This window comes from Clinocottus analis, unplaced genomic scaffold (genome assembly GCF_023055335.1).
Source record: "Clinocottus analis isolate CAN_PGR_092001 unplaced genomic scaffold, fCliAna1.0.p SCAF_12, whole genome shotgun sequence".
Lineage (NCBI taxonomy): Eukaryota > Metazoa > Chordata > Actinopteri > Perciformes > Cottidae > Clinocottus > Clinocottus analis.
In genome coordinates, this window is record NW_027175843.1 from 15030506 (window position 1) to 15055194 (window position 24689).

The following is a 24689-nucleotide window of genomic DNA, read 5'->3' on the forward strand; positions in this document are numbered from 1 at the left end:
TGAAAGTTTATGTTTGGTTCTGATATGCATTGCTATATTTTGTGTTTTCTTTCTTTTTCTCACAATTTGGGTTCCTATTTAGGAACCTGTGGAAACAGCAATTCAATTCCTAATCATCAAAACCACCACTGTCATCGCCATCACGTTTAGGTATTCATCAAGGCATCAAGAATGAAATGTTTTGGTTGAATCAATTCAAGTCAAAGGCTTGGGAAGTGTTTTAGTCGGGCTTTCTTTTTAAGAATTCTTCCGTGGTGGTCCAAAATGTTTCCATATACTACTTCATGGATGTTTAGCTGTCTACCAATATATCATATTGCTGATTTAATCGGTGTAGAATGAAAAGGCATGTGTATTTTATCTAACTACAGATGAGAATGACACCTCATCTTTTAGGTTTCAATTCTAAAAGAACACTATGCCCATCAGCATCTGTGTCTGCCCATATCTGTGTCACTTTCCAAATCTGGAATGCTTGGTTTCAGCCATAATGAAGCTTTTAAGTAGCAGCATGAGAAGCGGACAGGGTGTTAAGGACAGCGACCGGCAGGGAAATCAGCTGTCAGCGCCCAGATAGTTCCGTTCTTCTCATTAATTACTTTTGGGGGAAGAAAGGTGGAGACCAAATGAGTATTGATTGTGGTGGGCCAGTATAGGGCCGATTTCACTGGCCTTTTCCACACGTCATTGCTTCTCCACGTCCCCATTAAGTGGGAACAAGAGGGATCAGTGGCGAGTTGGGACCCTATTAAAGACGGGACCTCAGAGTGTCAGACACGCTAGCGAGCACACAAACCTCCGCCACAAGACAGTAGATAACATTCCTTTCTGCTTTGTGTTAAGAGTGCTCTGATCAGGATTTCAGCACCTTTGCTTTGTTTCTGTCTATAAATCTGTCCGTCTGTCTGTCCGTCTGTCTCTTTTAATCCCTTTTCCACTGCTTTAGTCCAGATTGTCTTAAGAAAATTGGTTTAAATGGTACACGCCGTTTGCAAGTCAAAGGCCATCCAAAGCCAGATTTAGTCTTTCTTGGTTTCTTTGTTTTGCCTCTATCCTTCTTATTTTCTTACTCTCCCTCCTCCTATTGTCTCAGTCTCCACTCTCCTACCCCAACTCTCAGCCACAGAAACAGGGTGGAAATAGCTCTTAACTTGCAGAAAGGTCTCTTTCCTTTTCTCTCTTCCACTCTGCCTCTCCGATCCCAGCTTTTGTTGCGTGACTGATGATTTTAATTACCTGTTAACTCCCCGTACTCAGCAGATACACATGATAAATGGTCCGGGGGACTGCTGTAGCCACCATCTGGATGGGGCAAAGGAGTCTTCGGAGCTTTTCTATACTGTCATACTAGAGACAGCCACCACAGCAGGGGGGATTGCAGGTGTACCGAGGGAGAACAAGAAACTGTCCCAGTTTAGATCCAGTTGACAGCTATTTAGTGTCATAGGGGTCACATCCATTTTTCCTGAGACGGCAGGTAGCAACAATATGCCTCTGGAAAAAGAAGCCCATATCACCACAGTGGGTAGAGAGATTGCTGTAGACGATTGGCCTGCAAATTGCAGCACTTTATATGGAGATTGTAGAGAAGGTGATGCAGGAAGGAACGTGTAGCTACTATAGGAACACAGTCAAATGGATTCAGAAGCAGGCATTATGTGCCATGTACCGATGCTAGGCAATGACCAGTATAATCTTTAAAGACTGAATCCAAAGCTCTCAGAAGTTCTCAGAGTAAACTTGCTGCGTAAGTGCAAGCAAAGCAGAAATCTCTTATTGAAATTGATAGAAACCCTCCTCTGGAAATAGCTAGTCACTAATCTGAAAGATACTATTAACAAAAGCTGGAAGGCGGATATTTCATTTCAATGTTTGGGGGGGGGGCAATAAACATGAAAAAAAGTCTCAAGAGTGATTCCTGAAGGGGACACTAGAGGTGCTAAGACTATCACACACACATAACAGCGAGGTTTTTAGAGAACGTGAAGTTCTGCACTGAATCCAAGTAACAGAAATATTATCCAGTCAGAGAAAGATATTCTGTGGACAAGAGAGAGAGGGTGTGGGATCTTCTTCTAACGGGGGCTTCTATTGTCACCGCTCTGCTTTCCTCTGGACAGGAGTATCTGGTCACGGATCAGATTCCTCGCCCACATAAATTGGGCTGGGGGCGGATAATATTGTCCAAAATAGTCTTTATTTGTAAAACCTCGACAGTCTCCATTTCTACTTCTGTTGTTTCATGAATTACCAAACAAAATAGCACAGATTAAATGTAAGTGCAAGGCAGGCTTTGAACTTTGGACAGAACAAAGCTAGCTGTTTCCCCTTGCTTACAGTATATATGCTAAGCTAAGCTAATTACCTTCTTTAGCTCCAAATACAAAGGGAACGTGCAGATTTTGTTGTAATGTTGGGGGTATGTGTAAATAAACGATGCTTGGCTTCCCTCCTTGTTGCCAGAGGGAAAGGTGGAGTTTACCTGTGCCCAGACATAGATAAGTATCAATCTTCCCATCGAGCCAGAAAGCTAATCATTTCAAACTACATATCTTGACAGCCCAACACACAGGCACATGTAGGGAGGACTGATGTTCAGCTCCACAGAGGTCAGTGTGGATGCAACAATTCCAATTATGCTGCGCTTGATTGAGTTGAGCAGATCAGTCACGTTTATGTTCTTAGACTTGGGCCCAACAGTTTATTTGACAGTCAGGTCTCTGTGGTGTGGTCTGTGTGTTTATGCATGGAGTTCATGGCAGACGACCCACAGTGCCGTGGGAAGGACCTGCAGCATTAATGAAGGGTAACGACGATAGTCCCCAAAGCAGACCCCATGTCATTTCAGTTTTGTCTTGTGTTGTAAAAGCAGCACACTTAACTACCGTTAAACACACACACACACACACACAGACGCTCAGACATGGACAAATTACAGGTTGTATAAATAGGACATTGCTCCAACTGATTACTTGAGGTCCCAGTGGTCACATTGGAGACAACTTCAATTCATTCATTCCCTCAGCTCCCTGAAGCAACTAGGAGGTACTTCTGAGGCACGCCACAAACCTGTCAATGAAAGGCGGCGCTTGGAATCAATTTGAATTGTATTGAATTTAATTACTCTGAAGCAAATCAAATCAAATTCAGGTGAGTTGAATATTTGTGCAGCAAATGTGCGCATGCATGAGTTTGTTCCAGTAAACATTTTTCATCCCATTCACCCATGAAAATGCATGATGAAAGAACAATTTGGGGCCGACGCCGCAAGCCAAACACCACCAGACGCCCAGAAAAGAGACAGACATATCAATATGACGGTTGTAAACAAGAGCACCTTTTTGTGGCTGTGTGTTTCTCTCTCACTCGCTTTCTCTCTCGCTATCAGCAGTGAATCAGCGGAGTGTTAGGACATCGTTTAAGCTCTCGCACAGCATCAATACTGGCTCTATTGATTTTTTCAAACAGTTAATGGAAGCCTTTAGGGCAGGAAAGCTAATTAAAATCATATGCAGGTCAAGCTCATTTAAAGACTCCCCATTAGTTTATGTTTAGCTTAACCACGCTTGACTGGAAAATCCATCCATTGGGCATCGTAATTGACTGGTGTTTCTAATGGCTTTCCAATGCTCCTGAGTTCCTCTGGCAGATTTCCTGCTGAAGCTCTAATAACCCACGTACCGAATCTTTAAAGACAGTTGTTGTGTGTCCTGTATCCTCAAAGTATCTCGCTGATGCCTGGAGACAGTGATGTGTTTCTTACCCCAGCCTTTGGAAATATGCCACCACAATGCTCACAGAATCAGACAAGTAGAATTATTGTGACGAATTATTGTGACGTGTTGTGTGCGCTTCAGTGCCACGTCTTAAATGTTTGGTTGGATAAATATGTCCACAATAGAAAGTGGACTATCCATGCATGTAGATGAGTTCCACTGTTTTTCATTAACTTCAGATGTACAGCTCCCCCTCCTCAATGTATGAGGGTTTATATCGGTTACATCACATCTTGACAATACTTTATAACTTATGCTTTTTCCAAAGAGCAATACGAGTACTATATTTAAGGTTGCTGTTAGGAATTTCAACTGTTTATGAAACAGTCTTGATTTAAGACAGATGACTCTTTATAATCTACATAAGTAAATGAGGCCATCAGCGAGAAAATTAGCTATTTTTCTTAATGCGTTTATTGGTGCCCAGGAGATCCTATTCTGGCAAAATCAGACAACATTATGCAGGTTCACCAGAAACTCCGTGTCAGAAAGCCCTTTCAATTTTATCCACAGGGAGAACCAAAATCAAACCAAAATGAAAGTTCTTTGTAGTAGCTTTTTTGTACAATGTATTTAACACTGATTGTAGTCCAAAAAGGCCCATTCAATTCTCCCTTTCATTGTGTAAAATAAGCATGATTGCATCTAGATCACATACAATTTCATCCACAATGTGAGTTCAAGAGGTAGCAAAGACTCTAGTTGAAAAAATAGATTCCATGTATTTTTTTTTTCGAAAATTTGGGGAAATGGCTCAAATAAAGTAACTCTGGCTTAGGAGTGATTGTATTTTTCTAGCGCTCGGTCATTATGAGTTCTCTCTTGACATACAGGCACATTTGAGCTGGCTATTATTTTCTGCCGGTGGTCCTGCTTCTCCAACAAACATGTTGTTTACACACTTGTCATCTCTGGACTATTGGTGTGCGTTCGCACGTCTTGTGCTTCCTGCAAACTGCCTTGCGGTTGGAGGCTGATTTGAATCTGTGAGTCAGAGGGATATTGTATTTAGGAAGGTGTTTATTGTTCCCTCTCAGGGGCCAATATGCTAACAGCAGGTGCCAACCATCTTGCTGGGTCTTTGTTTGATGCGTCCACTGTACGACTCTAGCCTCCAACCACACCACCCTGCGACCGCTGTTGTACCCAGCCGGCAGCGCAGGAAACCCTCACAACGCCGCAGCTTCAACAGAGTGCTTCATTAGACTGAGTTAGATCAGATAAAAATCCCTTGAGATGAAATTTCTCTGCCACTGTGGAAGGACGGAGCAGAGGATACGAGCAGGCTCTGAGAGAAATGGTCATATTAGATGTTATGTGTAATAATAACGCCGACTGAGATGTCACAAGTGTTTGCTTATTGTATTGCTTGTCAAAAAATATGGTTCATTTTCTACTGCGGCTGCTCCACACTAAATAAATACTCATAAAAATGTAAACGTACATTTGAAAATTTGTCGGAGTATTTATGAAGTAAAAACGCAACATACACACACACACACACACTCTCAGCTTGCTGATTATGCCAATATTATTAGCAGTTTTCACTAAAGCATGATATTATGTTGTTATATTTTTGCTAACATTTCAGACAACTTACTAAATGTTAAATGGCTATTTAGTTGGTGGTTTTTATTGAGAAGCCAAGCATTAAAATGCTTGCAATGTGCGTGCTGGATGCTGCACAGTATTGTACAGCAAACCCCTCAAGCCCTATTTGAGCTGTCACGAATGATGAGCCAGTTAAAATAATTTGTTATGAAGAGTTCTACATGTTTGTGACGTATTTTAGCAAAATGAGTTGTTTCATAGATATGTCTTTTGAAATACACACTTATTTTGAGTTGCTTACACACACACATTCTCCACATTTTTTTCACAATCACAATGCACCTTAAGATTATTGAAATGGCGTTCTTATATTGGAACCACGAGCCAATGAGAAACATTTTTGATTTGTCCTTCACACCAGTTTGCTCATACAGCTCATTTAGAATTTGAGCATTTCTGCTCCCCTGCAATTTACATCCTACCAACAAATTTCAAACACTTCACCTTTTTGAGTTCCTGCTTTCCATTACAATAAGAGTAAATGTTCACTTTCTCTCCGATTGGTAGCAGTAGGTCTCTGTTAGCAGTAAGTCTCTGGCTAACAAGCTCAAACCCCTCCAGCCCATAGCTCTCATATCTCGCTCTGTCCCTTAACCCCAGGACTCCCCCACAAACCCAAAACCCTACACCCCATCTCTGACCCCCTATGTTTCCTCTAATACCCAGCCTTGGGCAAAGTGAGGACTGCATTCCTCAGGTTTACTACTAAAGAGTATGTTTTTTAAATAGTATCTTTGGCATAATTTTACTTTGAATACACCTGAGAAAAGCAGGCCAACATTTTATATCCACATAACGAGTCCGCTCTGTAACATTAGATGATATACAATAATGGCTCTCTGGGCAGTTACATCTGCTGACCTCTCTTGGGAGCTCAGTGTAATTATTCACCCAGCAGAAATTCATAGAGCAGAGCTAATGCAGTTCTGTTCAAGAAGAGAAGATGTAGCTTCCTCAACCTATTTTCAATTAAAACAAGATGATCTTATGGGAGAAGGGAATAGCTGTGTAGATGTTTTTATTTTCGCTGTGACTTGAAAGGAATTCAGCCTATTTTGAAATACAATAATTGAGTGCCAGCATGAATGTGTGATAATTATTGCTGACGAGGTGGACAGGTGGTAATGTACTGTGTAGGGGTGTATACATGCACACGTTGTCAACCACAGGATTTCCTTATTGTGCTATACAGCCTCATTGTATACTGGCTGCATCATAGAAAAACACCTCACTCTGTATTCAGTGCACATTCTTATCAAACTGACAGCTTGCTGAGGTCAACTGGTTCTCCTTAGATCAACAAGACTAAGAGTCTGCAGCCACGCCAGCAGCTTTGTGAAGCTGCACTTATAGGCGAGAGCATCAGCAGTGAACATACTTAAAATAACTATAATAGCATGCTAATATTTAGCTAATAATGATTAACAATGTGCTGTAGCCTAATTAGCATGTGAGCATGCTGATCCCTCCTACTTTGGGTAAACTACATGAAAAAACTACAATGTACTTAGATTTACAAGAATTTGGTAGGACACCAAAGTTTTAGACCAGAAAGGAACAACACGCTTTATTAACGCACATGAGCTTGATGCATTAAAACGTCGTTTTAATGTAATCCATTAACCACGGACCATGCCAGTGGCCTGCAACATAAATAACACTGTGTACACAGGGTTTACAGACCTGAAGTCAAAGTGATTAACAACATGATTTTAACCTTCAATTGGTTGACTATGTATTCTTGTTTAAGGTCACACAACTGCAATGTCACTGCAGATCATGTCCAAACATATATGGTTTGTGGTATTTTTGTAGTTATCATCCTCCCGGGGTCTTTGTAGGAAAGCAATTAGACAAGCTGAATGATTGGAGGGGAGTCATGTAGCTTCCATTCAAATCTTCTTTGCAGCTCAGTGCTGTGGTTATTTGCACATAGTGCAAGTGTGTAAAAAAAAAAAAAAAAAGTATGTACTGTGCCAACCTCTTTTGTAAAAATCAATAACCATATTAACTTTATTCTTCAAGATACTCACCAAAGATGACCTGGCTTATTGAATTCATGAGACTGTAGTAAAGCTGATGTAGCTGAAGCTGTGTATTTTGTGTTCATATCAGGTCCGTCTCTGGTAGGGACTCTGAAGAAGGACTGGGCTTCTCCAAGCAGCATCGCTCTCTCCTGGCGGCAACCTGAACAAACAACGCTGCTCATCCTGGACTACGAGATCAAATATTATGAGAAGGTACAGAGACTTCTGCTTATGTCCAGAAACTTATTTGTAACTATTTATTTCTGAGGAGTTTCTAAAAGGAAAAATAAGGATCATGCAAGTGTGTACAACTTGTTACAGGTTCTCCATTCATTGTGTTGTTTTTTATAATACAATCAACATTTTTTTTGGCGCTTACTGTCTGAACATCCTCGCACACCAATGTAGTACATTGATTAAAGTGTCACATAAAACACAGTTGATGGGGGATTTTATCCTGCGAACACGGCTTATCCATGATGTTGTCCAAATAAAGGGAAGTAGTGCGTGAAAAGTTAAGCTCTGCAACACAGCATCAGCGGAGACTGTCCATGCATCCAAATAAGCTCAAGGAGAGCTCAAGTTGTGGAAGTCTTGTTGGACAAATATATTCAGTTGCAGGCCCATTTTTGTTTGAACAGAAAAGTATTTTTCAATGTAAAGATGTAAGTACAACGCTGCCTCACAGTGTTGTCTGGAAGAGGAGTACAATAGGTCTGATCCTGTCATTTAAGGGTCTCGAGGCACAAATACAGTCTATAATCATCATTATAAAGCAATCCAAATGTGCTTCCAAGGACAAATAATAACCCTTTTTAAGCTGATTAGACGTTATACTCTCACTGCATGATTGTGTGCACAGCATTATATATATATATATATATATATATATATATATATATATATATATATATATATATATATATATATATATATATATATACAAATCATAAATTTTTTAATTCATTTCATAATTATTTTTATTTGGTCCAAGTTAATTTGAGCACTGTGAAACCAAACCAGAGTAAATAGAAAACTAATCCAGACTCTGGCTTGTAAGAAATGTATTATTTTAGGCATCTTCCTCTCACCCCTACAGGAACATGAGCAGTTGAGCTACTCGTCGACGCGCACCAAGGCTCCCAGTGTGATCATCTCAGGTTTAAAACCAGCCACCTGGTACGTCTTCTGTGTACGCACCCGCACGCCAGCTGGATACAGCTCCTACTCCCCTAAATATGAATACAAAACAACAGGAGACTGTGAGTACCTGACGCCATCAGCATTTGTTACTGGGGAGGGATACACCTGTCTTTTTACGAATGCATGCACTTGTTTTCACAGCAAAATGACAAGATTTAAAAAGTACTCCAAAGCATGTGGCGACACCTCACCCCTGCAAACAACTATTACATTAGGACAAGTCTAGGGGTTAACTCCTGATTAGCATTAGGTTTGTCTTTCTTGCACTAAACCTCTCAAGGTGAAGCGTTCTGAAATAATGGCAGCAAACAAAACATCTCACTCTTAGTGTCAGGTTGAGAAGATGCTTCTGAGAAGTGATCGCCCATCCGTTGTTAGTCCACGTAGTCGACAAGGACAGACGACAGTAGTGGCTGTATGAACAAATACTAGCAATCTTAAAATCCACGTACTTATTGGCGCTATTAGGACCAGTTCAGACCTTTGCTTGTGCATGCAAATGCCAACGGAGGCAGAACTTCTGCAGTAGGAGGCTGCAGGGTCAGAGGAAGTTCATGTCCTGTAGCCTGGAGCAGTGCTCAGGGCAGCCTGCACCATGAGCACAAGAGCAAATAATAAGCCTGCATATGAGCCCCCCTACAGGAGCAGCCAGAGTAGGATTCTAACTGTTGTAGCAACTTTTACACGAGATCCAGGAAAATGTACACAGGAATGAAATGAACATATACAGTCAGGATATCACAAACACGATGGCATTAAACTGGTACCTCTCAATCCTAGCACAACTTTGCTTAACGTGAGTAGATCCCAAAATTACCCTATTAAGTATAAATACCACACTCAGGAATTGTAAGTGTCTATTGTAGCACGCTTTCTACAAAAGCAAGTTTATTACTGCAGATATGAGTACATACCCCACTATACATTAACTTATATGCATGTTATGTCCATGTTAGTGTTGGGCCAGGGAGAAGTTGAACAGTACATAAAGGGAAGATTGATTTTAAATGGTAAAATCATACAAGATCAGACAAAATGGTAAAAAGATATATGGTGTTAGAGTAGTTAAACGCTTTGGAGGTTGTAATGACCAAAACAACAGTTTTAGAACATATTTTAATGTGTAAATTGAGTGGACGAAACAAACAACACCCCAGGTGTGGATCGACGTTCAGTCTGAAAATTAAATTCAAAATTACGCGATGATTGGAAAGTGTTGTGAAAGTCAGAAATATATATATATTCATTCTTTTAATGTAAATTCAGACTACATAAATTTGAATATCTTTGATCTCTTGAATGGAGAGAATATCATTTGACCTGCCGACAGTATGTATTTCATATAGGTTGCATTCACAAACCCTTGAACACCTGAAAGGTCAAAATATCAGTTACAATCGAAGAATTAAATCCCATCAACAAGGGAGTCCAACAACACAGCCTTGATGTTCTGTGTATTTTGAATGAATGTTTTTTTTTGTGTGCGTCTGAGCAGTCGCTTTATTGTGAGTCGACTTGTAGAATACAAAGGTCCAGCTGCCCTTTTATGTTGGTTCAGGTATTGTTGAGGGGTGATTTGGCTCAGTGGCCCTCTCCCTTCCAAAGCTGCAGAGCTTTGCTTTATCTCAGGATCAGACGGTGCTCGGCCAAGCCTTTGTATTGCTTGGCCTTTTATCTGAAAGAGAAAGCACACTCGGCCTCTGTCGCTCGCTCGCTCCCCGTCAGTCTGTCTGTCCACATGTCAGTCACTGTCTTGGCGTTAGTTTTTCCGTCCGTCGATGTGTTCGTCTGTCTCTTCCGCCTCTCTCTGCCTCTCTTGTTTGTCTTTGCTTCTCTTCTGCCATTCGTTTCTCCGTTTTTCTCATCCCTCAAAATCGTCTAATCGCCATCCTGTCCTCCAAGACCCTTCTCTCTCTTTCTCTCTCTTGCTCTATGTCTCTCTTGCTCTATGTCTCTCTTTTTCCACACACACACACACACACACACACATCATTATCACATCAGTCCAACACATCTGCTTAGTTAGTGATGTGAAGAGTGTGTGAAGTTGACGTCTGGGTTGAATGTTCTCGTGTGATCTAGCCACCACCAATTTTATTCTTCCTCCTGAGTGGTCAGTAATTAGCTTTATCCAACACACACACACACACACACACACATTTGTGATACCCTGCCTGCGCTCATACAATATCGTGACTGAACCCACATACTGTATAACCCACCACAAGCTTCACTCTTTAGGCGAGCTACGGCACACCCTGATCTCCAATTCATATTCATTAAGCGTGAATTATTACAGAAATAAGTTTGGTAATAGCAATCATCTTTCAATTATCTTGGATTCGTTAGCCTTGTGACAAGACATAGAAAAGAGAAAATCATGAATATCAAATGGGACCAATTTAACCAAATGATCATGGACTAAATCACAATTTCATGAATGAATAATATTAATTAAACAGCAGCAGGCATATGAATCATTCCAGTACGAAAGCTGACGAAAGGATTTTTGCATCACAAAGAGCTGATCAAACATCTCTCCGTAATATTTGCCTATCAAGAGAGCGTAAATGGTCTATGTATGGTGCATTGAGGAAGAGGAATATTGAAGATGATGTTGAATGGAAATGTGCTCTTTCTTCTGACTTTATACCGCCGCCCGTCTAATTTCCTTCTTTTCTGTCCTCACTGCTTTTATCATCCGAACCGTTCCTTCATATTCAACTTCTCCTCCTTATCCTCTTCCCACTCCACATGGTTTATCTGTTCTTCCTCTCCCCGCCATCCTCTCAAATTCTTTTCCTTCTTTTTTTCCACATCGGCTCCGCCCAAACCAATCCATTCTCTGGCACCTTCAGCATCAGACATCGCCTCTGACCAGGGCCAGGTGCTGGTCATCGTCACAGCAGCGGTTGGTGGCTTCACTCTCCTCGTCATCCTCACCCTCTTCCTCCTGATCACTGGAAGGTAAGAGCGCTCCACTACCTTGACTTTTAGAATCAAGCGGTCGCTGTTGCCTGCCCCTGATAGATTGTGAACAGCATCAATGGCAGAAACAACATCATTTGTCTCTGCCTCAGGAAGTGCAGCGCTACGAAGTTCTTTCACTTTCGAACGAGTGGTCTCCGACGTTTTCTCCGTGATGCCGTGCAGCCTCAGGTTCAATTTACTGCTGTATCTGTCAGTTTCATTGACTTTTTGTTTGATCTCAAGAGTTTTCCATGAAGCCATTGCACGTACGTTCAGTTGTTGCGTTTTCTTCTTTTAGATCAGAAAGCAGTGGATTTGTGGAAGGCCCTCAATACTCAGTTCTAATTTTTGTTTACCAATTTATTTAATTTGTTTTGTTTGTCAGGACAGGAACTCTGATAGTCTGTACTTCAGTTAGAGATAACTCACAATCAGGATTCATCTTTGACTCTTGGCCGCTGTGTCGGTATAAGAATCACAGTCGTCACTTTTCTTTGGATTTGCAGGATCTCATTTTTCTTAAAGTATCAATTTCCATATTGATTTATATTGCCGGTTCTTCTTAAAGATACAATTGGTAGTCAGCAGCAGCATCTTTGCTCCTTTGATAATGTTCTATCTCAGAAAAAAAGTTAGGACTGTGACATTATCAGCCTAAATTTATGGTCCGAGTAAAAACGTTTTACAACAGCAAAATGGATCCGCTTCATTTTTTTGAAAATAAATCCACAAAATGCTTCACTAGTTCAACTTGTGACACACAAAGTTGCGCTATTGATCAATAGCAAACCATCTTGACAGTGCTGGCTTTAGAGTCTAAAATGGAGCAAACTATTATATCTTATTGGCCGCGTTGCGACACACATTTCCATTGAACTCGTCGCTGTCAGAGTTTAAGCCGCTCCACTAAAGAGGGATGCTTTGCAGACAGCTGTGAGACAGGAGGCAATGGGACCAAAACGTCTCTTGAATGTGTCTAAACTGTCTTCACCAGGCTGCGAGTGGTTAGTCTGTAAGTCACCAAGCTTCCACCACAGCCTGCTTCGTGAGGACGCACGGACCCTTTGCCGTGACACTTTCTAGTGGGATGCGGCCTTGATACCTTTATCCACTTATACTAAATATCAGTTATGCTTTCTGTTTCAGCAAGTTAGAACATCCCGAAAAAAAATATTTGAATTAGCAGAAGTGTAGTTTTTTCACGAGTGAATTTTATCGTTGGCCTTAGCGAATGTTTATTTTTTGTTTTTTATTGTATAGATTGTTACGCCCGTTATATATTTTGGGAACACTGCAAAACTGTTCATACATTTGTCCCTCAGGCTCACTGGAGAATGTGCCGTGAAAGACTTACATATTCGTTTTGGGATTGAACTGTGCTGGTTGCCAGATAATTTCCCCGAGTGAGCAGTAAACTTAACAGATACGAGATCAATATTTTCATCAAACCAGGTGCACGACTACCTCACAAGAAAAGCCCTTAGCGTCGACATGATGTGAATGTCAAAAGATGTTTAATAAGGCCACCACCTTAACTAAAAGCAGTACGTTTATGATGAAGAGTTACATAAATCATCTTCTTATTTGTATGGTGGGATTACAGTGTGTCGGAGTGTCTTTTTTTACTAGTTTATTTATGAAAAACTTACACAGGTGCTAAAACAAGCCCTTCAGGCTTTTTGTGTTCGAGCACAAGAAGGAGCTTTTTTATTTCAATCTAGCTAAAAGCAGTCACTGCAACCGTTGGAGTGTCTTTTGACTTCATCACGATCCGTCATATCTGTGACTCTTTTGCCCTGAGTGGGAAGGACTTTTACTCTCTTTCACTAAAAAAAAAAAAAAAAAAACTCCAAATACATTTGAGTTGCCAGGGAGAGATGAGCGCTTTCAGTCACACAGCGCTCATGGATGTAAGGTCCTACCACACAAGTGAGGATATAAGAGGACCCGCTGTACGAGGGAGTTTTCACACCTGGTTGCCCTAAAAGCGTCCTTGATTTCCATCTATGTTTGCATCTGCTCGTGGTAAATTTGAAGAGCGAACACTTCTACTAGAGCAAAGCTGTCACGACTGCACACCTAGCTGGAGTTGCACTGTATGTGTGCTCTTTATCCTTGAGCTGGCTGTCAGTCTACTGCTTCTTTTTTCCTCATATTTTCTTTCATCCTTCCTTCCTGTGCCCTCTGTAGCAGCAGAGAGTTGTGCCATGGTGAGGTGACTGAGGGATGTTGGGGCCAGAGAGGAGTGGTTTGAATTACACTGATGCTTTGATTAGGGCTCTCGGCAAGGTTGTTTGTACGGAGCCGCACGTGCACGTGCGGGTGTGTAGAGTACTCGTGAATATGTAATGCAACAATGCTCAACAGCCCAGAGAGCGGTGACAGAAGCCAAGGTCTTTGGCGTGTGATAACTGTCTTTGTGTGTGTCTGTGTCTGGATGTGCGGCCTCTTTTCAACATAAAAGCCAGTGAGACAGAGGGATAGGCGGATAAAGGGGATCAGAGGATAGGACTGGAAAAGACTGATAAAGGCACATGCCACCATTTCTTTAATGAACAGCTTGACCCCATCACCAGAGGTCAACAGTAGCTTTCCAAATCCCCTTCTTGTCCTCCCAGCCAGTGTCAGCCGCCATGTTATCTGCCCAGTCTATCAGTGTCCGGGATCCCACAGACTTCACTTAGCCGAAGCCCAATCTGGCAACCTGCAGCTCGTAGCCCCCTGACACCTGCTCTAATGTGGCAACCCGGATTATGTTAAGTCTTCAAAGAGAAGGAGGCTCAAATATGATCACATGAACCCACACACATTCATACAAGCAAGCGCTGCACACACTTTCTCCCCGAGTACACTGTGGGCATTTTGACTGCTGATTTATTCAATATCACCGTGTATTACTGAATAATTTGGCCACTTTATGAGGCAATACTCTGGGCTGTTGTTTCCCATTATAGACGAAGGGAAATTATCCTTTAGGAAAATTGGAAATTTATACTCACTCGCGGGTTGGTGGAGACCCAAACAGAGCTGAAAGGAGAGTGAATACTGGACCGGCGTCGTCATGTGGACACAAACATGACATGCTAGCTCGCAGGTGCCACATAACTTTCTTAGTTATATTTGAATATGTTGTGTGTTGTGAGCTGTGAGTCAAGTTCCTGTCTGCTCATGAGCTCTTCTTGGTTCCATGTGCTGACGAGGTACTTTGGGTTTTCTTCACTTTTTATTTCACTGTAACATCCAAGCATCGATTTGGATAAATTCCTCTCTGGTATTTTGCAGATGCTTTCATCTAATCTTTTTCCTGTTCAGACTTTCTTGGCTGCAGCTTCTTATCGGCCGTTGACTGTCTCTCGTTGTCTCAGTGCCGAGATAAACACACACACACACACACACACACACACACACACACACACACACACACACACACACAGACAGGAGGATGACAGTGTTTTTGAAACAGTGGATGCATTTAATTCTCTCTGTGAAAGCATTTCTGTTCCTTTAAGTCACATTTACTTTATTTTCTCAAGAGTTTTGAATATGTGTGTGTTGATATATTTTTATATTTCCACTTCCATTTGCATGACATTAACTTAATCTGTAAACCATCTCTTCCAAGGCCAGACTCTCACCGCCTGCCAAATCTCTCTTCAAATGATGGGTTCTAATAATAAAATAACCTTGCAATATTGTTTAGATTCATTCCGTTTCATTCCGATTCATATACACTATAGCTTTGAGCTGTTCCTCGGCTGTGTGAAGCTTTCATGAGCTGCTTGTATTCATCTGTGTTCCAATGAAGATGTCATGGATTGTAACTTTACTGGACTCATTAGCCTCTGAGATATTAGGCTACCTCTTTCTCTGTCTTTACTTTCTGGTCATATTTGTCCATGTCACAGCTCATAGCAACCTCCCAAATGAGCTGTTTATTTGTTGTCACATCCATCAGTCCCTGTTCATCTGAAGATGTCACTTTACTGATAACAAGTGTGTCATTCTGTTATGAGAAGTAAAGTGTGAGGAGCTGCTAGCATTCTCCTAAAGAGTCCCATTGACACCATAGTGGCAACGATACACTATTCACCACAGTTTTAATGTCTGTAGCTGTAGAATATGTGACAGATATGCATTTCTATGTGCTTTACATTAGCTCAATATAGAAGAATAAGAAACAGCAGTGAATTTCGATATAATCTGGATTATGTTTTAAATCAGTCCTTTTAATTCTGTATCTTGCATTGGAACATGTTTTATTGGGCTAGTAATAATATCATGTCTTGAGGACTCTGGTGAAATTGTTCCACCTGGAAGCAATTTGACCAAATCAATTTGTTTTCTACAGAAACAAGGAAGTTTTGATTAAGTATCAACTCAATTCTCAGCCCACTGACTTTTACGAATGAGCGCTCAATTTATTATCTGCACTATATATCGGCCATGAGCCGCCCTTCTCTCTAAATATCAGCATTTGCTATTGAAAAATCTATATTGGTCAACCACAAGGGTGAAAATCTGCCTCTCCTGTAGAAACTTTGCACACCGAACTTTATGGCCTGTAATATTGCCACATTAAGCTGTTTGCACAAGATGCTGAAATGTGGGCCAGCAAGTGTGTTACGTGAATGGATAGCTGTTGTCTCGATAACTCAAGAGTTGACATCAGTCTCTTTCTGCAGCAAATTGGTTTTCAGTGGGGATTTACATAAACGTGTTAAATGTAAAGTTGTTCTTGTTTTCAGCAAAAAAAATAACAGTTTTTGCAATACTGCTCATTTTCTGTTACTCAAGTAATATACAAACTTGTTTTGCTGGCCTCTGTTTGTTATTGTGGCTGAACAAACAAAGAAAAGACCAACAGTTGATAAAACGTGTGCAAATGCAACGACAAAAACTTTTTCAGATTGTGACTTTAACTCTGTCCATCAATGTGTTTTCCAGGTGTCAATGGTACTTTAAAGCCAAGATGACTTCAGAGGAGAAAAGGAGGACCGATTATCAGAACGGACATGGTAAATACATCTGTCGACATCTCTCTTCTTTGTTGCTTTTTTTCTCTGACAGTGACTGTCATTTTTCACCAATTTCACAAAGTAAAAAGATTGAGTCAATCATTAATTTTCATGTGTCTGGAAATGACGGTATGAGGAAGTCTACATGTGTGGTATTTAAATGAAATGTAAAATGTGTTTGGCACATTACTTAATGTTTGTGTAGAAAATGACTTTTGCCAGTATTCTGTGTCTTTGCCGATAAACAGAAAGAGTCTGGGATCCACCGGCGGCAGCAGGCTGGCCACGTGCTCTTCTCTTTGCATTCAACATGCACATTTACTGTATTCAATTTAGTTCAGTTTATTTTGTATTGCCCAAAATCACAAATACAAGATTTGCCTCGGAGGGCTTTTCAACCTGTGTGGATCATTTTCCATGTGTTTCTGTGCCTATGAATATTTAAATATTGCTAGATGTTGACTTGTTATTGTTTCAAAACTACCAAGAAAAAGAGTATGAAATTTGCTATTTGTGTTATTGTTAACAGAGCAAAATTAGTGTCAACCATTTGTCTCCTCTTCTTTCTCAACATTGGATCTTCTCCACAGGCTTTTTTTTCTTCTCTTTTGACTGATCTGGTTACGCAGCTGCGTCCCTGAGCCTTCTGCTTCTGCTCTCCTGTACCTTTCTGTCTCTTTTGTCTTTTTATACCTAACTTTTCATTTCCGACGTGAATAACAAAACTTGTAATGAGAGCTGTAAAGTGGAGGAAAAAGAAAAGAAAGATGTTTGAAAGTGAGCATACAAACAAAGATTGAGGCGAGACATGGGAAGATTGCTCGAGCAGCAACCAAGAGGTGAGAGAAAAACAAATTGGAGAATAGGTTGAAAAGTAGAGGGAGCCACAAGAGGACAAAGAGAAATGAGGCGGTTTTAAGAGGACACTTTTCTTGAGGCTTGAAAGGCTAGCCAAAGGTAAAAGAACGCATATACATAAGATGTGTTTTCTGAAGGTGGCAAACAAGCTGCCACATAGCGCTCTGATAGCCCAGATTAAAACACCCACCTTATACGTGAGTGTGCCTGTGTCTTGTCTCAGCTGTGGTGTGGTGTTGAGCGGAAGCTTTGAGAGGGAAACCGGGCTGTTTGGGTTTAGCCGGTGCCGAGGATATTCAGCAGAGACAACTCATGTGTTGTTTTTTCGGGGAGGTTTCGTGACACTGTATCGATCTTGAAGGAGAAACACAGGTTTTGTCTAGCCAGCCCCTCCCTTCCCCCTCTTCCACTGAGGTCAGGGTCAGAAGGCAGAACAGCAGCAGCCTGTTAAAGAGTCACTGACTTGCTCAAGGACACTTCAACAGGGTGGACGCTTGCTTCAAGCAGCGGCTGAAACCTCGCCCCAGTTAAGAGACTGGCTCGGCGCGCTACCCTGCTGCTTCTCTGCAAAAGACAGAGGAACAAGCTGCGTGTGTGCGTGTGTGTGTTTGTTTTATTTTGGTCGACATGTGCATGTATGTAAGTGAGGTATCACTTCTCGTGCTTTTGCTGGAGAGCAGATATTGAACATTATGAATCTAAAAATAGTAAGGAAATGTTTTATTCAATGTGTTACTTTACAAATAAAAAAGTATGTTTAGTCTTCACCGAAACCAAAATATGTCTTTATATTTTTTTTCTTCTTCAAATCCCGAGTCTTGTTAATTGCAGATGTTGAGTGTATTTGGAGCCACGGCAGCAGCAGTTGTGGTAGAAATAGTAATACTGCCGGTAAAAGCAGAAGCAGTACTGTAGCTGTTCTTGATAGTGGCCTTTTTTTCATACATTATTTCATTTGAATACAAATCAATGTGACTTTTAAAAAAATGGTCATCTAAGTTCAGAAAATGTGACCTTTAAGCCTGGTCAAGATGTTCGAAAGTACTCCCTCTCTCATTATCTCTCTGTTCCCACAGTCCCTTTCCCGGGAATAAAGACCTACGTGGACCCGGACACGTATGAAGACCCGACGCAAGCTGTCCACGAGTTCACCAAGGAGATCGACCCCTCCAGGATCCGCATCGAGAGGGTGATCGGAGCAGGTATACGCACACACAGTTACACACTTGTGTCTTTACCGCTCACCATGTGGATGGGAGAGGATTGTTTCATGTTGGTTAGAATAACAATAGCTTTAAATATGCCAAAGGAGAATATCTATTTTCATTCCACACATGTAATTATGATGAACCCCACCCGCTGCTTCATTGTACATACTAAAGAGAATGCCTTTTCCCATCTCCCAGTGTCTTACTGTCATTTTCTCTGTGCAGACTGTAGGAATATTTGAGCTGAACGGGTTTAAAGAACAAAAGAAAATATAACAATAGATTCAGGGCTTTTTTTAGAAGGTGAAAGAGAGACTTTCAGGAAGTTGAAGTAATCAGAGAAGAGGCAATAATGCGTTGTGTTGAGATGGGAACTGCAACAGTGCCCTCAGGTGGCGGGCGGTGCGGCCTCTGATGTGTGAGAGTGATACGGTGGTGTGTGTGTGTGTGTGTGTGTGTGCGTGCGTGTGTGCGTGTGTGTGTGTGTGCTTCAGGTGAGTTTGGCGAGGTGTGCAGTGGCCGGCTGAGAACACCGGGGAAGAAGGAGATCGCCGTGGCAATAAAGACACTGAAGGGCGGCTACGTAGAGCGCCAGAGGCGGGACTTCCTGCGTGAGGCGTCAATCATGGGCCAGTTTGACCACCCCAACATCATCAGGCTTGAGGGCGTGGTCACCAAAAGTAAGTTGGATGACCAGAGAGATGTCATTTGACTGAAAGTTACAGATACCAAAGTTTGACTTCTTTAACCGGGAGTCTATTTTTAAATCGTCGTGTGTGTGATAAAAATAGATATGTTCGGTCGCAATGTGGTTCAAAACATGAGAAACAACCACTGTCACTCCCTCACATTGTCATCTAGTCACAGCGAAATGCATGAATTAGTTTTAAGCTCTAAAGCAACTACTCTGGTGCCCGTTCAAAGCAACTCTTCTCTTGTATATATGTGGTGCATGTCGCTGCGTAGAGTTCCAGGTCCTCACAGAGACAAAGTTAGGAAGAATTTGTCATATAAATAGTTGCACTTTCCATAAAAACAACTCCCTCCAGTTCTGTTGTCTGTGGGTGACCCAGATGCTGCACTCGCACGAAGTGCTTCGCTTTAAAAGCTCACAAAACAAGAGCATTTGAAATTGCTATCTCTTTATCCATCACAGTGTTAACCACAGTCTGATGGACAAATTCATGTCTTTGGTTGTCCGAATGGTAAATTGCAGTAAAACATTTTTCACGGTGGCATTTTTCGGTCGACAATAACAAGCCGCTCTGTGATTTTCCTAGTATTAGCAAAAATAAGTGAGCTTGTTGTGTTATTTAGATGCACAGTATTGTTTTGTGTTGTTGTGAGGAGCAAGCAGTGTCCTCTACACGCTCATAAGTGCGTGTGTGCGTTGAAATTGTGTGCGAGTGCATGCGCGTTCATGTTTTTCTTGTGCAGGAATGTGCTTTACCCACAAAAAAAGAGTGTGTGTCTTGAGTGTGGACTTGTTAACGAGCTCTGTTTTACGGGGCTCACCCTGCGCAACATATGGTTGTTTTTACAAGGGTTGTATAAACTGAGACATTGCTGTGAATATAAATGGACCCCCGCCCAAATGTAGATAGAGGACACATCTCAGCTCTGACCCTGCTGACAAGGATTCAGCTGATAAGGGTCTTGAAAGGCCGATGCTGCCATTATCGCATAAAGCTGCTGATTACTGATGTTTTGCATGGAGGGATTTAACTGTGGTTTTTATGGTTGATTATCACCGAAGCTGTTGAGTGAAAAACAATCCTCCCACACAACGTTGAGATGTTTTTTTTTTTTTTCTGGTTAGACATCTGATGATAATAGAATAAAACCATTTTGAGTCATTGTGCCCGGGAAGAAGTTTTTATCACATCAGAGGTCAACAGCACCGACTCGCTGCACAGACTAGACTTTCGAAGGTCTTTGATTTATGAATAACAGTCGACTCTTGAATCTGGAACAACTTCTCTTCCCCTGAGAAGCATTGAAGTGAAAGTTTCACCCATGTAAAACACTTATTACTCTCTTTATTTCTTAACATGTTCAAAAAAAAAAAACATTTATGTCGAGCTTCTTCTGAGTTTGTTCCAATAACACTGAAACGTGGCTCTAGATTAACAAGTTATTTACCGTATATTAATGTGAAGTGTCAGAAAATACAGTGCTACTGTATTGTTGTTTAGGAAGAATCATATTTCATGAAACTAAAATTTGAATTGGAGCCTTTTGACATCACAAGTAACAAGTTAGAAATACATTTCAAGTCAGCTGCATTTATGAGGGAGGAAGTTATCAGAGCAAACCATTTCCAAAGGTGCATGCACACACACACACACACACACGCGCGCGCGCACGAAATACAATACACACCAATTCATGCAATCAAAAGCCGTTTGTGCTTGGCATTGTGCTATCATATATAGAGACATATCATTCTGCCGGCTTCTCTCTTTGTCTTCCACTCACTTTCTCCATCTTTTACTGCCTACATCTGTTGTTGTTCTTTGGAGACTAATTATGGAGTGTATTGTGCTGTGACTGACTGCTATACCTGCTCGGAAATAACAGGTGACACACTCCGGGAAACAGGTGCGTTTGTTTTTGTTCAGGCGCTGCGCTGCATAAGTATATATTGTTACTAAAGCCTTGCTAATTGGCTCAGGAAAGCCAAGCTTGATCAAATCATTTCCTGCCTGTCCCTCCTGGATTAGTGTTGGGTTGGGGGAAAGTGTTTGCAAATTTACAGGTGCGATGATACAATTTTGCAGAGCAACATCATGTGCCTATTTGGTCTGAAGTAAGTCTTCTCATCCATCCATCCGTATATATTTCCCCCCCCCCCCCGTGCCTTATTCTCTCCGGTGACAGCAGTGTGGTCTGTGAGGATCAACATTCCCTTGTTAATGTGTTGCTGGAATCAGCTTTTAAGTGTTCAAGCAACACTTCAAATTCAAGCTGTTTATCAGTTGTATCAGTTTGTATCAGTTGTGTTTCTGACCTGTGAAGGATTATTCCAACACTCAATGATATTGATAATAATAATGATGGACCATGCAAACAACATTTATGAAAATGCACAACACAAAGCATGTACATTTTCTCAAGGGGCAATCATGTTCAACATTTGTTAAAACGTCAGTGGATGGTGCAGTAGGAGGGGAGCCTATGGGTATGACTGTGGCGTTCACCATCTTCTTTTCTAGTTATGTTGGAGTTGGACAGTCCCAGATTCTTTCAGTTAATGACGTGTTTTTGCGAAAGCCCGGTTGCCGGAACAATTTTTGAACATCGATGTTACCGCAGACGGTTAAAACGTTAAATGTGGACGAATGTTGCATTCGGGGTGAGCAGGTCACAGACTCAATGGAGTTACAGTATTGAAAGTTTGCTGGATATAGTAACGAGTTGATCAGTCCCAAAGAAGTTCATCCACTATTAGAAGTTAAACATGAACCGATTGGCTGATCTCACTGTCAATCGATTGCCTTGCAAGCAAATGCCATGGTGGCCTGTACGTGAAATTTGGTCTCTTCATTCAACCCATCCATAGCAAAGTAGGAGCAATGGGCTGCTGAGAAGCGCCCGGGGAGCAATAGCATCATAGACTTGGACCTATAGTGCCAATCCATGTGTCCCATTCTTCCTAATGGTGAGGTAAAAGATCAGTTTGACCAAAAACTGACAGCTTTTGCTAAATTGCGTTTTCTAACATCATAAATCTTGAATGCAATGACTCACATCAAATCATTCTTAAAGTTTAAAAAGTTCTGGTTATTACAGAACTAGAGTTGATGAAAGGAAGTAACACAATAACAGCATTTTTTTTTTTTTTGCCACTCTCTAACACCTCTAACATTGTGGTTGTTGTTGCGTGTCTGTCACAGCAATTATCAGATGTGGTTCTAAGGGGGTGAAGTGGTGTTGACACATGTCATTTCGACCCGTTGTAGCATGTCACAAGCTGTGTAATATCCTTTGTGTCTGAATTTCTGATCTTTGAAATGAAAATATGGTGACACTGCTTTAGTGTGATTTGTGCTCTTTATGAAACAGGAAATAACCCTGTATCCTCCAAAGCCATCAACATGTACCCACGTAATCTTTGCATAGATTTCAGATACCTTTCACCGTGTGATTTCTCGCATTCCCACGTGAGTAAAAAAGCTGTCTTGAACCTGGAGCGTGGCATCATGGTGTTACTTCACGACAGCACCGCTTTTATTTCTCCTTGGAGCAGCTCAGAATGTTTTACAGCTCACCGGCGGCACACGGGCCTGGACAACTGCCTCCTAGCTGTAAACCAGTCAATCTGTAACACCGGAGGGATACTCTGTGGGGCAACAATAACATTTGGAAAGAGAAACTGCGCCTGCACCTGTTTCTAAACCAATGTTTCATGTCATGCATGAACTGCATACTGAACGGATCCCACTTAAAGGGTTGGAGGAGTTTTATGAATCGAGCGTCTTGACTCAATCCATCAATCAACTGCTGATGGCCTGTGTGTTTTTCCCAACCCTCTCCCTTTCTCAGACTGGCAGTTATACACACACACACACACACACACGCAGTGTGATTTTGTCAGACAGTGTTTACCAGATCCCAATGTGTCACCTATGAACATTATCTTGTGCTTCATCGGGGGATCATTTGGGGCCAGTGTCCCTTGACTAATAGCTTGATGACCTTCATTCAATCATTTATCATGCTGACCAGTCTTTGCTCCATGTTGCCATGTGACATCCGTCTGCTCAAGTTTAGATGCTTACATAGTAGATGATAATAGATGCAAAGACGATTGAAAATTGTGAGGGGGGGGTTTGCATATCAGGTGCCGACAATGCAGGTTCATGCAGCATCATGCTCAGCTGATGTGATGGATGTAATTGCAGTCATTTTTTATTGGTCAAATAGATTTGTATCACAGCCTAAAATCCTCTTTGATCAAGTAATATGTACCTTGATATTTACTCAGGAAACCTAATCCCAGTCAGAAAGCCATTTATTAGTTTATTCAGCCATTGTCTTGTCTTTCTTCACTCTTCTTAGCGAAAGAAATCCAAAGCTGCAAAATAAAACATTGTTTGAGAAATTGAGAAAGTGTGTTGTGTTTGTGTGTTTGCAGGCAGGCCTGTGATGATTGTGGTGGAGTACATGGAGAACGGATCGCTGGACTCGTTTCTGAGGGTGAGTGTTGAGACTCATATGTTTGTCTGCTTTCAGCCTCGGGTGAGGTTTTCTGTAGATACACATGACACAGAAACACTGATACAAATATAGCTTTTAAAAAAAAAGACGTCATTTCATATCTATAAGGGCTTTTTCTCAGTCCATCAAAGCAAAAACACTGTGTGTGTGTGTTGCTGGCTGGATAGCAAGAGCATCCTTCTTAGGTTAATATTGGTCACAACTGTGCAAGCAGAGTCAAATAGTTTGGAGAATTTTAAGAAAAATCGTCTCTGTTTTGTCTTTTAAGAAGCTGGAATGGGAACATATTGTCATGCCAATAAAGTGCCAGCATAATTCTGACTGTATGTTCTCATTTACAACATCACTAAAGTATTTTAATGCAGAATATTCTGTTGCTCCAGGAGGTTATTTTCTGTGTCCTGCCCTCCTTTTCTCTTATTGTCTGCGCTCTCTAACAATGGCTCCTCATTGTTCTCTGCATCCCGCTCTTCCTCTCAGCAACATGACGGTCACTTCACTGTCATCCAGCTGGTCGGCATGCTGCGCGGCATCGCCTCGGGCATGAAGTATCTGTCGGACATGGGCTACGTTCACCGAGACCTGGCGGCTCGAAACATCCTGGTCAACAGCAACCTGGTGTGTAAAGTGTCCGACTTCGGCCTGTCCCGAGTCCTGGAGGACGACCCGGAGGCTGCGTACACCACAACGGTACACACCCGACACAACCCTCTCAAACCAAGCAGCTGCTACGGACTCATTATGGGTTTTTAACAAAGCTGAGGTAATCCTGTTGCAAAAAAATATACCCTATAGCACAAC

General features: G+C 41.5%; 1 protein-coding gene across 1 annotated transcript in view; it reads left to right on the plus strand.

Moving 5' to 3' along the window:
* epha6 (eph receptor A6) overlaps nt 1-24689 on the plus strand; it is a 131712-nt gene that overhangs the window by 98785 nt on the left and 8238 nt on the right. The window contains exons 6-13 of the mRNA XM_068571845.1: nt 7503-7627; nt 8514-8676; nt 11476-11584; nt 16532-16602; nt 18537-18662; nt 19163-19348; nt 23806-23867; nt 24369-24578. Coding sequence (XP_068427946.1) covers nt 7503-7627; nt 8514-8676; nt 11476-11584; nt 16532-16602; nt 18537-18662; nt 19163-19348; nt 23806-23867; nt 24369-24578 — 1052 coding nt within the window. The remainder of the gene's footprint in view (nt 1-7502; nt 7628-8513; nt 8677-11475; nt 11585-16531; nt 16603-18536; nt 18663-19162; nt 19349-23805; nt 23868-24368; nt 24579-24689) is intronic.